Genomic DNA, 13879 nt, shown 5'->3' with positions numbered 1-13879 from the left:
TGCTAGATCATGAAAGTCCTCTACCATGATTTCCCCTTGAAATCATATATCTTGAGGAACAGTATTTTTAAATTACATCTGGCAACCTTAGTTATTTTTCTTACTCTCAGTGCCCAGGTAATACCCTGGGCTCTTTTTTATCCATCCAGAAGACAATTGGGATTCTCCATCACATATTCCAAATTGTCCCATATCCCAAATTCTCCTGGGACAAAATATCCTCGGGTCTAGAATAGAATCATCATGATAGTTGGATATATAGTTTTACTCCAGTACCAAGTGACATCATTCCAACAAAAGGGTACACCAGGGGCACCTGCTAAAGCCTTCATTACCACCTCCAGGCAGGGCCCCCAGACTCTGAGCTTTCATTTTTTTTAAAAAAGTAAGTCTCTAGTTCTCTAGAAAGAAAATTATAAAGTATGGTTTAATTAGGATTCCTATGTTGAGCAGGGAGACTCAATGACTGTATAGGTCCTTCCAACGCTACTGTGATTCTATGAAAATGTGCAGGAAGTGATACCTGTGAAATGACCCAGCCTGGTTGGCCTGCCTGTCAGTGTTTTTAGCCAATGAGTGAAGTCAGAGCTGTGGTCTATGAATCCAGCATCCTAACAACTTCACAACTGGTGTTCTAGATTCTAAAGCAACTTTTGATTGCAAAGATAGGCTTGAAAACAGCTAAGCAGAGGTGTTCATGAAGCTTTTCACTGGTCAAAGGTTGGAGTGTCAATGCCCTGTAAAACTCCTCCCTATCTGCATAACTAGCAAAACCAGAATAATTTTTTTGCAGATTTGTGGGTGGTTGTTGGTGTTTTTTTTTTAAAAAAAGCAGAATATCTTACACTAAATGAAAGAAATAGCGAAAACATGCTTAATTTAGACAATGTTTACAGTTCTTAGCTTTTTATAGAATTTGACATAAAATTTGGGTTCCCTTGGTGCAGAATTTATGATCATGATGATGCAACCATAGCTCTGGGCATGTGCCACAGCATCATTGGTGGCATTTTCTGCTGACCCTGGAAGATTTTTCTGATATGGTCTAGAAGGCCCACTAAAGATTCTGCCTCTGGCTTGACGATGCAAGCTGATCAGTGAAAAACCAAAGCTGCGCCTTTCCTCCAAGCAAACTGTTTCATTATCTTAGCTGCATCTCTTTATTTGCTGTATAGCTGCATTTGTTAGCTGATAAGGTGCCACAAGACTGTTTGTAGTTCCTGCTGCAACAGGCTAACATGGCTACTCCTCTGGAAATAGCTGCATTTGTATCTGTAGCATTTGGGATAGAATATTTCCAGCAAGATATTAAGTATTTTTTAAAAAATAGGGATATAATGAGCAAACTTATATTCCATCTGCATTGGAGGTGTCAGCAACTGAAGATAGAACCATATGCATATAATTCATGTACTCTGCCATGTAGCTGCATCCCTGTTTACTTGAAGCAAAAAAGTGTGTGTCTTGTCCATTTTGCACATAACACTACTCTTTAAAACCAGCTTTATTCTGATTCTTTTCTTCTACTTATTCCTTCTGTCATTCAGTGAAAAACCAGGCACGCTGGGTGCTGCAGTTCATTTCTGATATGGAAGAGCTGTTTAGGGTTACTAAGGATCCCTATTTCAACATCATCATCACAGACTACAGTAGTGATGACATGGATGTAGAAAAGGCTCTCAAAAGGTCCACCTTGCGCAGGTGAGAATAGGTCTCTTGCATTTAGGAACAGGTACATGGGCCAGCAGGTAACGGGCTGATGCAATCATAATATTCCTTATTGGTTAAGCATTAGTAATGGGCTGTGGGGCGGCATGCTCCTTTTCCCCACCTTGCACTTCTGAATTGTGAATTCCATCTGACAAGTCAATTCTCTCTTAGAGTAAACCAGCCTAGAGTTCTTTGCTTAGCTCGGGATGTGAAACCACAAACTGAAGATTCTGGCTTAAGCAAGAACCCTAGTTAGCACTAACCATGGTTTATGTCCATGAACTCTGATTATACTCCCTACTTGATTGAATGGAAGAACAGAGAGGAATGTGTCAATGGGAAGCAACTAACCAACTGTACAAAGGTAAAAATTCACATTAGTTGCTCTGCCCACTTTTGCTTCTGCTCCCCCCAGTGGCATGTGGTCCGCAGAAGGTTGCTTAGAAGAGAATATGGCCCTCAGGCTAACCCCCCCCCTATTATGTTCAAAGCATGTGGCAGCAAGGATCCCTGTGCACTAGCCACTCCAGGCTGGGGGTGCCTGGAGGGCCAAGCTTTTTAAAAGGAAGGAAAAATAGTATCAGACAAAGACAGTGCTGCAGCTCTTGGACATCTTGTAAAGGGGTCTGCAGGACTGTGGATTTTGAAGTGGGCTCATGATCCAGTCCAGGTCATGAGCTGCCTGAATCCAATCAGGTGAGCCTGTTTTGGAATCTGACCTGTGGATTCCTCCCCCATCCCTATTCCTTCTTCTCTTTATAGAACCCTTTTAATTTACCATTTGTCTTACAGCCCTGTGAAAATAGGCTCCTATTGTTTTCTCATCTTCAGGGGAAAGGCTGAAGTTGAGAAAGAGAGGGACTTGCTTTGAATTGGACAGTGAGTGCATAGGATAAGTGGGGCTTGAACTCAGAGCTCCCAGGATCCAGCTCTCCTTCTACAGGATCACATTGTGTCTTGACAATCCTGATTTTGGTTTCCGCCTGGTTATAAAAAAAAAAATAGACCCCATGGTGGCAACAATCAGGGCAGCTTCCAGGCTTAATACGTCTGAACAAGAGGCTTGTTTTGTCAGTAAAATATAACCCAATTCTTTTCTGACTTGTCTTCAGATACCAGTATTTGCGGCTAACAGGGAATTTTGAGCGCTCTGCAGGCCTGCAGGCTGGGATAGACCTAGTGAAGGTGAGTGATAATAGGCCAAAGGCAGTGGTTGCTAATGCTGTACCCTCCAGATGTTTTGGACTACACTGGGAGTTGTGGTCCAAAGCATCTGTAGGGCACCTGGTTGAGCTGAGCTAAAAAAATCTCAGCTGCATAATGTTAGGTGGTTCCTGTATGACTGAAAAGGGTTTAAAATAATGTTGCATTCATATAGCCCTTTTCCTCAGAGAAGATGAATCACATGAGCAAGTTGGGTTAGTCCAGAGAAAAGAAAATGGGTGATGCTGGGATGGGCAGGGTGAGAATATGTTTATCCTTTTCAGATATGTAGATGGATGTTGGAAAGATGGAGGGAAATTGTTCTTCTGAGGACAAGAAGACGACAAGAGGCCATGGACTTAAATTACAGAAAAGTGGATTTAGATTAAACATTTGGGTTAATCTCGGCACTGTACATTTAAAGCAGCATTATATCACTTTAAACAGTCATAATTCTCAGACTTCCCTGGGATTGTTAAACCCAGTACTGCCCCTCGGCACCGGGAAGCGGGGCAGTTGCCCCAGGCCCCGCACTTTGGGAGGGGCCCCACGCTTGGCAATCTGCACAGTGGCATACCAAGGGGGGTGGGGTGGGCAGGCCGCCTCGGGTGCAAACAATAAGGGGGTGCTGCCACCAGAGGAGGAGGAGGCAGCCGCTCGACGGGGACGTGCTCGCTGCCGCCTGTCCCGCTCATGCCACGGGGACCTGCTGGAGGTCCGGGGTCGCTATGCTGCAGCTGCTGTAGTGTGGCAGGAGCAGCGACCTGGAAAGGAGCGTGCGCACCATGGCGGGCTGCAGGTGAATAGGCGGCTCGCTGCGGGTTGCAAGATGGCACCCTCCCTCCGGTGGGCAAGCTGAGGGGGTGTAGTTCATCTGCAAATGGACCCCAGCAGGGCGATGAGGCTCCTGGCGGCAGGCACCAAGCGAGCCCAGTGTTGGATGGTGGCATGACGGCCAGGCCCAAGAATCAGTGACAGAGCAGGCAAGCGAAAGCCTATATCTAAAACAGCCCCCAACAGACACCCAACCTACAGATAATGTACAAAAAAAATCACAATTATTTGTTTTAAATCAAAGTGAAAAATAAGAACTGGATTTAAAAAAAAAAAAGCTGAACTCTTATTAGGTGTTCTTCTGCACAGAAGCACCATTGGAAGACATTCATATCTGCAAATACCAAAGTCATAAAATTGCAAAATGGCTTAGTAAGTATGTAATTGCTTCCAAAGAAAATGGTAAATCTCCAATTGGTCTCCAGATGTGGGTTTATCACTTCCCTGTCCAATTCATAGAGTGGTTTTAAAAGCTATATTCTTTTTTTAAAAATGGACAAAGTACATATACATATGATGCAGTTGCTTTACTAGCTTTTTATATAACTCCTAATAAATCAACGAACTCTTTAAATCTTTTTTGTCTATTAAGGAATGCATTTAATTTATCCTTTGTTTGTTTGTTTTCCTTTGGGGTATGTATGTATGTGTATTCTTTACTTTGACACAATCCCTCATCTTACTTCTGTCTCATAGGTGGGCCACAATATGTTACTAAGGTCACAGGGCATGGCCTGGAATAGTGCAGAGCTGAATCCTGACCCCTACTTTTGTAAATGACTTTGCTCTCTCAATATGAGGCCGGGTTTTTTTTCTGTCTCATTTGCAAAAGGAAGAAATTTGGTGAAGAGTCAAGGAGGGGTTGGGATGATGCTTACCATGGGGTCGCCAGTAGGGATGTGGGAGGAATTTGATTCTGTTTGCATTTAAAGGCGAACCTACCTGATTCACACTTTCTAAGACAATACACAAACAATACACATTGAGGTTACACCCTGCAAAACTAAAAGAGGCTTTCTCCAGCTTAAAAAGGCCTCAAAGTCTATTTAAAAAAAACACACACACACACACCCTTGGAATAGCATAGTGGATCATCAGAGTGCACCGACTGATGGTGTTTAGACAATCATAGTATCCAGCCAATATCAATGCAAATTTAGGCCAGTTTACACCTGGAGTGACCTGGTAGCTGTTTCTGTGGTTCTTCCTCATATCTGGGTGATGTCATGGTGGGCTTTATCTATTGTTAGCCCTATTCATTGAAAATAATCAGCATGACTACATGTGGCCCATTGGTTTTATCTTGAATATACCTTAGTTGTCTAACAACCATGAGTGTCTCTGTTGTGATCACTATATTTTGTGAAGAATAGGTCTAGACAAATTTGGAGGGTGAAATTTTTCAGTCTAGTAAAGGGATTTTTTGGGGGGGGATGCCCCTTGAATCCTTGCCATTTCACACCTCCCCATCTGTTCACTGCCCATCTCAACAGATTGTACTTGGGCACAGTCTGTCTTAAGAAAAGGTTTTTCTAGCTGGCTACATGGTCAAGCCAATCAAGGGTCATGACACCAGTGTAACCAATCAGAGTTGGTTACATGAAGGCCTGGTTTTTTTCTTGAAATATCTTCTCCCAAGTGTGGGCTTTGGACTTTCTCACTTCTTCTTTCCTCCCAGATGTGTATGTAGCAGAATAAAGTGGCTAGTTCTTAAGCAAATAAAAAACCACCGGGCAGCTTCATTCCTTCAAGGGATAGATAGCATATGTTGTTGCTGCCTCCCCCCCCCCCCAGGCCGGGGCTAACTGGGGCGAATGTCTTCCACCATTTCACGCTCCTTGGGAATTTGTAGGTCAGACTTCTGAATTTGCACCACAGTCGGCTTTTTCCTTCCCAGGAATGGTCTTGAAATGATACTGTTTCGTAAGCTGTTCATAGCTGTCTCTGTTACATTGAAAGAATGTGGGGGGGGGCAACTATGCTTTTGCCCCGGGCCCCGCACATGCTAAGGGCGGGCCTGGTTAAACCACTCTGGCAATTGTAGCTCTCTGAGTGGAATAAGGGTCTCCTAACAACTTTCAGCACCTTTAACAAACTGCAGTTCCCATGGCTGTTTAAAGTGGTATGGCACTGCTTTAAATGTATAGTGCAGATGGGGCTTAAAAGTGTGGTTCATCAATGAAAACAAAATCTGTCTATAGAAGTAGTAGAATGTCTTTCCACAAAAACATTGCTCAAATATCTGACTGGGATGTTTTGCCTATCAGAAATCATCTCAGAGCAAGGAGTGTTGCATTTTGATGCATTATGCCCACTTCTCTCTTTCCACGGGCATTTCTGTGATAAGCCCTTCCACATGTTCATGAGTGCACCCTCTTGAACAGGATGAGCTGTGGGGGATAACAGCCTGACTGCTCTATTTCTCTGCTTACAGGATTCACACAGCATCGTTTTCCTGTGTGATCTGCACATCCATTTCCCGTCAGGGATCATCGACTCAATTCGGAAGCACTGTGTGGAAGGGAAAATGGCCTTTGCACCCATGGTTATGAGGCTGCAGTGTGGTGCATCCCCACAATGGCCTGATGGTGAGGGGTTATGGGAAGAAACCTTTTGGATAAAAAATATAGTTTCTCTGTGCATTTTTATTCCTCATTATCAATGTGCCATTGAACAGATTTTACATAGTTTAACCTTTCAGAGATGGTTAAGATGGTGGTTTCTTACAAAGGAGGGTGTAGGTCTAGGAAAAGGCAAGGGAAATATTCTGTATAGCAGGGATGGGGAAACTTTTTCAGTCCAAGGGCCGTATTTCCTTCTGGGCAACCTTCCAGGGGCCACATGCCAGTAGCAGGTGTGGCAAGAGGCAGACGCGGGCAGAGCAAGGAATGTAATTTTTACCTTTGCACAGTAGGCTAGTTTCTACACACACTCACACACCCTCCTCTATCCTCCATCCGGGCAAGCAAGAGGCATTGTCAGAGTTCAGGACACATTCCAGCCAGGCAAAAACATTCAAGGAGGGTGCAAACAGGGCCAGTGAAGGGTGTGGCTAGGAAGAGAGAGGCCAGAGGGCCAAACAGAGAGGTCTGGAGGGCTTTTCCGCTCTCAGGGACAGCTGCATTCTCCAAACAGCAGTCTGGGGCCAGAAATGTATTTTTGGAGGTCTCATCCTGATAGTTAGTAAGGCTACCCATTTAGCAGTAAGGTTTTCATAGCTGTACATGCACATTCACACAAACATCACAAAATGTGGCTTTCTTGCAAGGCTTTAACTACTTTTAATTAAAATTAAAACCTGTTGATTTCATTATAATTTTATTTTCATGTAGCAGTACTTGGGAACACAACCTCGGGTATACTGGTTTCTGTAGTACAAAATAACTGTTAATTTTGGGTTTTTATATGCAAGTCTTTTGAAGGTTCCATCCTGTTCTACTAAGTAGGACCTGATGCTGGCAAGCTTTCAAGTTGCAGATTTTACCTGGAGTTAGTGTGATGCAGTGTGGCCATATGATTACTTCTCCATAAAATCTAATTCACAGAGGCCTGGTTCTCACTCTTGTGATGAGCCTGTATCTGGGCTGTACCATGTCAGGCTCACATTCATTGGCGGCTGGTGGCTGTTGGAACTGCTGGGGCGGAAGACCGGGAGACCAACAGTAGTTGGAGCCAGAGCCAATTACAGGGTTGTAAGAAGATGGGCAGGTAGGGGCTAGCTGAAGGCAGATTGTGATCAGTGGGGCAGGGCCCCATTCACCCTAATGCACCAGCCACCACTGCTGATTGCATTCTCCTCTGTAAAAAATAAAAGAAATCCCTTCATGGAGAAAACTAGCATGTCACGGAGAACAGAACTAAGCCTAGCCTTTGTCTTGACATTCTTGTTGTCAATATGCAGTGATTTATTTATTTCATTTTGGAGTGGAAGAGTATTCAGAGCTCCTACCTTCAGTCTGAAGATGTATTATCCAGCACCCAAGTGAGGCATAGTCCGTTATCTGAAAAAGGATATGGGGAGACATTCTGGAGCTATATTCATGAAGAACAATGTATGGTAGATAAGGGAGACCTTTTTCAGCCTGAGGGCTGCATTCTCTTATAGACAGTCTTTGGGGGGCCATTTGGGGGGCTGCCAGTGGTGGGTAGGGCCAGAGGCTAAAGTGGGCAGGGCCACAGATGTGGCTTTTACCTTGTACAGTAGGGTACATTCAAGCACAGCAAAAGTCAGGGATTCTAAATAAGCACATCTCCAACCAGAAAGAAAGGGGCATTAGCCCAGCTCAATGATATATTCCAGCCAGGCAAAGCACTCAGGAGGGCACAGAACATGGATGGTGAGGAATGTGGGCCTTGAGATAGGGGGTGTGGCTTGGGAAGAGCCCTGAGGGTTAGACGGGGGACCCAGAGGGCTGCATTTAGCCCCACCCCCAAAGGCCTGAGGTTCCTCATTCCAAATGTATGGCATCATACTATTTCCCAGTGAAGAGTGGCTGTAATTCATTAGGAAAATATATGTGTATGTATATATATATAGAGAGAGAGATCCAACTAAGTCCTACTCAGAGTAGACGCACTGAAATTAATGAACCTAATTTAACCATGTCCATTAACAGCAGTGGGTTTACTCTGAGTAGGACCTGAATACCACCTAGAGAGTCTGAGTTGGTTCTTCCCCTATTCATCTGTTTGTACAGTAGGGCCCCGCTTTACAGTGCTTTGCTTTACAGCGCTTCGCTAATGCAGCGGTCTCAATTAGACACAGTTAGACTAAAGCCCCGCTCATAAGCACTTGTTCCGCTTTTACGGCGGTTTTCGGGCACCGTGCACCATTCTATTCAATGAGTTCCGCTTTTCAGCGGTTTTTGCTTTTCATCGGGGGTCCGGAACGTAACCCACCGTATGAGTGGGACCCTACTGTATGTCTGTACAAACAGGTGCCATAGGTTGGTCTGAGAACTTTATGTTTTAGTAATAAATAATGTAGATGTGGCTGATGCCTTTGCATTTTGCTTTCATAGGCTACTGGGAAGTGAATGGCTTTGGTCTCCTGGGTATATACAAGTCTGATCTGGTCCGAATTGGAGGCATGAACACCAAAGACTTTGGGGAGCAATGGGGAGGAGAGGACTGGGAACTCTTGGACAGGTGAGTGAGGTTGTGTAGCAACCTGAATTATAGCATGAGGAATACAAACCCCACATTAAAGTAGTTGCTGGATGTTAGAATTGGAGTTCCTTTTGCTTTACTCAAGATGGGAGAGAGAGATTTTACAGGGCCAGCTTTTCCCAATATGACCACCCCATGGCAGAAGTTATACCTATTGTTCTCCCGCCAAGCCAAGCTCCCTAAAAGCAAGCAATTCTAATTAGCCTCTTGTTGGAATCTCCCTCCCTCTCGCAGAATCTTTCAGGCCGGCCTGGAGGTGGAACGACTCTCTCTCCGAAACTTCTTCCACCACTTTCACTCCAAGCGGGGTATGTGGAACCGGCGTCAGCTGAAGATACGATAGACGTTTGCACTCCCGAATCCCAGCGTGCACTTTATCCAGACATATCAAGAAGCATACGCTCCCACAGCAATAATAGTATGAATTCAGAAGTTGCAAGAAAAGTCAAAGCATATTATTGAGAGCTTTCTAGAGAAAGAAATAGAATTGGGAAGAAAACAATCCTACCTCTAGCTTCTTCCATCCAGATAGCAATTTCTGAAAGCCTGAAACCAACTTTCTCACCAGCATGTCACAGGAGCACTTCTGAGAAGCAAAAAAGCCTATGTAGGAAGCTGCCTTATTCCGAGTCAGACCAAATGGTCCACCCAGCTCAGTATTGTCTACACTGACCACCAGCGGCCCTCCAGAGTGTCAGGCAGGGAGTCTTTCCCAGCCCTACCCGGGAATGCCGAGCATTGAACCTGGGACCTTCCGCATGCAGATCAAGTGCTCTACCACTGAGCTATGCCCTTTCCCTAAAGTGCCTCTTCCCTCCTCCTCCTCTTCCTGCCCCCCCCCCCAGTTTCCTCAATGGTACCTTCCTATTTCTTACAAGGTTTTTCCTGATACACGTTCACTTCTTAAAAGTAAAATTAACGACACAGTTCTACGGTCAACGGGTACAAATGAAAAGGAGTGCCTTGCACAATGTGTTAGAAAGAGGAATATACCCTCATGTGTAGTGTGGATTATTTTTAATGACGCAGCTTCTTCTTTTTTGAGATACTTGAACAAAAAACATGTCCTGAAATACATGCCTTTGGACCAAAGATGTGGGTTATGTCTGATTACCTGTACAGTGGCCCAGCCAGGACATATTAAGGGGCCCAGCGTGTTCCTCTCCTCACTTAAAGCATATTGTGCTCTACTCAGGTACTCAGGTACTTCAGGTTGAAACTGAAGTGCCTTTCCCTTCTGACTGACTGCATTTTTCTTGCTTAATCAACAGCCTGTTTGATTGAATTACTATCAAAGAGGGTCAAAGCCTTGTTAGGACTTGAAATAGGTTGTTGGCACAGAATTGTGTTTGTCTTGACAGTCATATGGAGCGTGGCATAGGAAACACAGGGAACGGGGAAAATGAACACGAGACCATCACCTCTTCCTTGAATACTAAGTGTGATCTAGCAGTTGGGAGATTCATTTACAGCAGAGATGGGAGACCTGTAACCTCCCAGTCGTTGTTGGAAGTACAATTCCCATCATCCCTGACCATTGGCCATGCTGGCTGGGGCTGATGGAGTCCAACAACATCTGGAGGGCAAGTTTCCCATCCTTGAGTTACAGTGCAATCCTGGGCATGTTTTTTAGAAGTAAGACCCATTGAATTGTATAGCTTTTATATGCTTTTTTCCTATTTATTTTGTAGATTTAATGTTGACTTGTTTGTATTTTTTATTTTAATGTGTTCCAAGCCACCCTGGGGAAAAAATCTTTTTTTTTAAGGGCATGATATAATATTTTATAAAATTAATTAAGAAATTAAAGTTATGATTTTATTATTACGCTCTTGTATTGATTATATAAATAAAGATAATAATAATTATTATTATTATGTATCAAGAAGAGGTGTCCCAGCATCAACATACATGGAGCTTATCTACATGGCCATTTAGGAAGGACCAGGGAGAAAGCCTTTGATGCTAGCTGAAGTGAAATTTGGGCCTGACACTTTCAGGAAACACACCAGTCAACGTCCTTGTGGCAGAGTATACATCACACACAATAGATAACTGCTGTGTGTAAAATGTGCAGCTGGGTTCACTGATGAAGGCAGTTTTGGGGTGTGTGTGTCTATATGTGTGCACGCCAAACAATAATGGAAGTGGCATTTTCTGTCCCTAACACATAAGTTCCCAGAATCCTTTCTGTTAACTCTTTCCTCCACAACTGTGCACCACCACCACCCTGGGCATGCTTTATTTCAGCTTGATAAAATGGCTTAGGAAATTTTTTTCAAGCCTGAATGTGGAGTAGGGGCCAGAGGCCAAGGCTATGGGATGGATGGGAAGACCCCGCAGGCCACATCCGGCCTGTGAGCTGGTGGTTCCCCCACCCCAATCTAAAGTCGAAGTAAACCTCTTTCTTCGAAACAATTATTTAATCATATTTAAATGTGCTCAGATTTAATTATCGTATTACTTAATCAACAAGATCTCTTTAACTGGGTGACACACAGACACAAACATTGGATGTGCAGATCAGGATGTGCTTTTGCTAGCAAGTCAAAGAAAAATTAAAGGGACAGTGCTGAAATAATTTATTGTTTGAATCTATTCTGTTGTCATCTTCTCTGAAGTACCTCTCCTCCTTTTTACAGCTTGTGTGAATATCTGGAGTGTTCTTTGGTATAGCTAAATTCACTTCTGAAATATGTGCCTTACTGATGATTCCCAAACCTTTCCTTACTTGCAAGAGGAAGTACAAGCACCTCAGCCAGTTTACATATACAGATTCCTTACAGGATATTTGGGTTGGGGGATCGTTTTTTTTTCTTCGTTGTTTTCTTTTATTTTGTGAGCCTCAAACATCTGCCTGAAACATTCTCCAGAGATGAGAAATTAGATCTTACCTTTTTGTTTGAACAAATAATAGGTATAAATTTACTGGAAAAAGTAGTTACCACTGAAATGACCGATGCAACATAGAAAAGGATAATATTAGAGGGCTTTTCATCCTATTTCACTAAATAATTTTAGTGGTCTCCTATTTAAAATTAGGGCAAGTAGAGATACAGATTTTTGGGGGGTGGGGTTGTCTTCCCACCTGAAGACTTCAAGGCCATGTTGACTGTCTAGAATCATAGAGTTGGAAGGGTTAGGGGCCTATAAGGCAATCGAGTCCAACCCCCTGCTCAATGCAGGAATCCAACTTAAAGCATACCCGACAGGTGGTTGTCCAGCTGCCTCTTGAATGCCTCCAGTGTTGGAGAGCCCACCACCTCCTTGAGTAATTGGTTCCATTGTCATACTGCTCTAACAGTTAGGAAGTTTTTCCTGATGTTCAGTTGAAATCTGACTTCCTGTAACTTGAGCCCATTATTCCATGGCCTGCACTCTGGAATGATCGAGAAGAGATCCTGGCCCTCCTCTGTGTGGCAACCTTTCAAGTACTTGAAGAATGCTATCATATCTCCCCTCAGTCTTCTCCAGGCTAAACATGCCCAGCTCTTTCAGTCACTCCCCATAGGGCTTTGTTTCCAGTTCCTTAACCATTCTCGTTGCCCTCCTCTAAACCCATTCCAGTTTGCCTGCGTCCTTCTTAAAGTGTGGTTTCCAGAACTAAACACAGTACTTGAGATGAGGCCTAACCAGTGCCGAATAGAAGGTCTACCTGAGAGAGCTTTCAGGACAGGTCTGCCGTTTTTGTCACTTTCTCCCTTTTCTTCACCACCGGTGCACTGCTGGCTTATATGTGTAAACAAAAATCAATTTGACAACAGCAGTATCCATTCTTCCATACATTACCTATAGCAGGCTTTTTAGAGAGATCCATGGGCCTGTATTTCTTTTCTCCTGATCTCAACCTGACTCATAGCTATATAGCATAGCCCAGAATCAAAAGTACAAAGAGGGCTGTCTTGAGACAGCAAAATTACCCGTGTCTTGGGTAGGGATGGAGGGAGAAATTTGTTTCAGTTTGCATTTAAAGCCGAATCTACCAAATTTGCACTTTCCAAAACAATATTAGAACTGAAACACAGCCATCCTTCAAAATTTGCACTTGAATTTTGCAATGCAGTTCTCCAACTGTTTTTAAAAAATGCATACATTAGTGGGAAATGTGCATAAAAATGCATACATTAGTGAAAACAATATACAAAAATGCATTATATGAGGAGAAATTGCTTGCAAAAATGTGCACATTAGTCAAAACTACATGCCAAATGTGTTTATTAGGAAAACTTCATGTTAAAATGCTCAAGAATTTTCATGCAGATTTCTTTTAAGTGAATTTTTGCAGAAATGGGGAGAACTGAATTTAAGATTGGAACAATGCGATATTGAGATCCTTCCATCTCTAGCCTTGGATGAAATCCAGTTGGAATATCCATTTCAAGCAGTTCAGAGGGCAATTTTGTAATGTGTGGAGATATCCTTAGGGGTTTATGTTGATCATAACAGGAACAGCCTGGGCTAGTTGAAGATCAAACAATGCAAGCCCTCTTCAAAATACTCAACACCCAGCAGAGCAAACATGTCATGGTAAGTGATATCTCATGCCAGTTCTGTTGTGGTTGAACCAAGTCAAAGTACTCTTGGTATGAAGAACGATCACATCCACCCACCCAAAATATCTCTGGAACAAATAATCTCTTGAGAAGTAGCTGGGAGGTGAGAGGGCTTGGACCTCATGTCTCCACCTAAGTCAAGCACTTGCAGTGTTCAATGGGCTAGATACAAGGTAGGTTTCCCCCTAAAGCAGCCCTTTGCTCCAGTAGAACCAATCCAATATGAAAGATCTGCACATGGGACCCATCTCCACTTCTGGATCCGGGTGGTTATATACTTTTCTATAAACAGATATGATACAAAAGATGCTCAGTCCTAAGATTCTCATTCACCATCTGCATTGACTAATTGGGATATATACACCAAGTCACACTTTTTGGATAAAATATACTTTAATAAATACAGAGAA

The 13879-nt window shown here is 43.4% G+C and overlaps 1 protein-coding gene across 3 annotated transcripts in view; it reads left to right on the top strand.

Moving 5' to 3' along the window:
* Positions 1-11471, top strand: part of B4GALNT3 (beta-1,4-N-acetyl-galactosaminyltransferase 3) — a 122069-nt gene extending 110598 nt beyond the window's left edge. For all 3 annotated transcript variants that reach the window (XM_061638660.1, XM_061638659.1, XM_061638658.1), the window contains 5 exons: positions 1548-1701; positions 2823-2895; positions 6182-6335; positions 8769-8895; positions 9151-11471. In XM_061638660.1, coding sequence (XP_061494644.1) covers positions 1548-1701; positions 2823-2895; positions 6182-6335; positions 8769-8895; positions 9151-9259 — 617 coding nt within the window. In that variant the 3' untranslated portion in view covers positions 9260-11471. The remainder of the gene's footprint in view (positions 1-1547; positions 1702-2822; positions 2896-6181; positions 6336-8768; positions 8896-9150) is intronic.
* Positions 11472-13879: the final 2408 nt, after the last annotated feature.

Source organism: Rhineura floridana, chromosome 8 (genome assembly GCF_030035675.1).
Source record: "Rhineura floridana isolate rRhiFlo1 chromosome 8, rRhiFlo1.hap2, whole genome shotgun sequence".
Lineage (NCBI taxonomy): Eukaryota > Metazoa > Chordata > Lepidosauria > Squamata > Rhineuridae > Rhineura > Rhineura floridana.
This window is presented reverse-complemented; position numbering and strand designations above follow the sequence as displayed.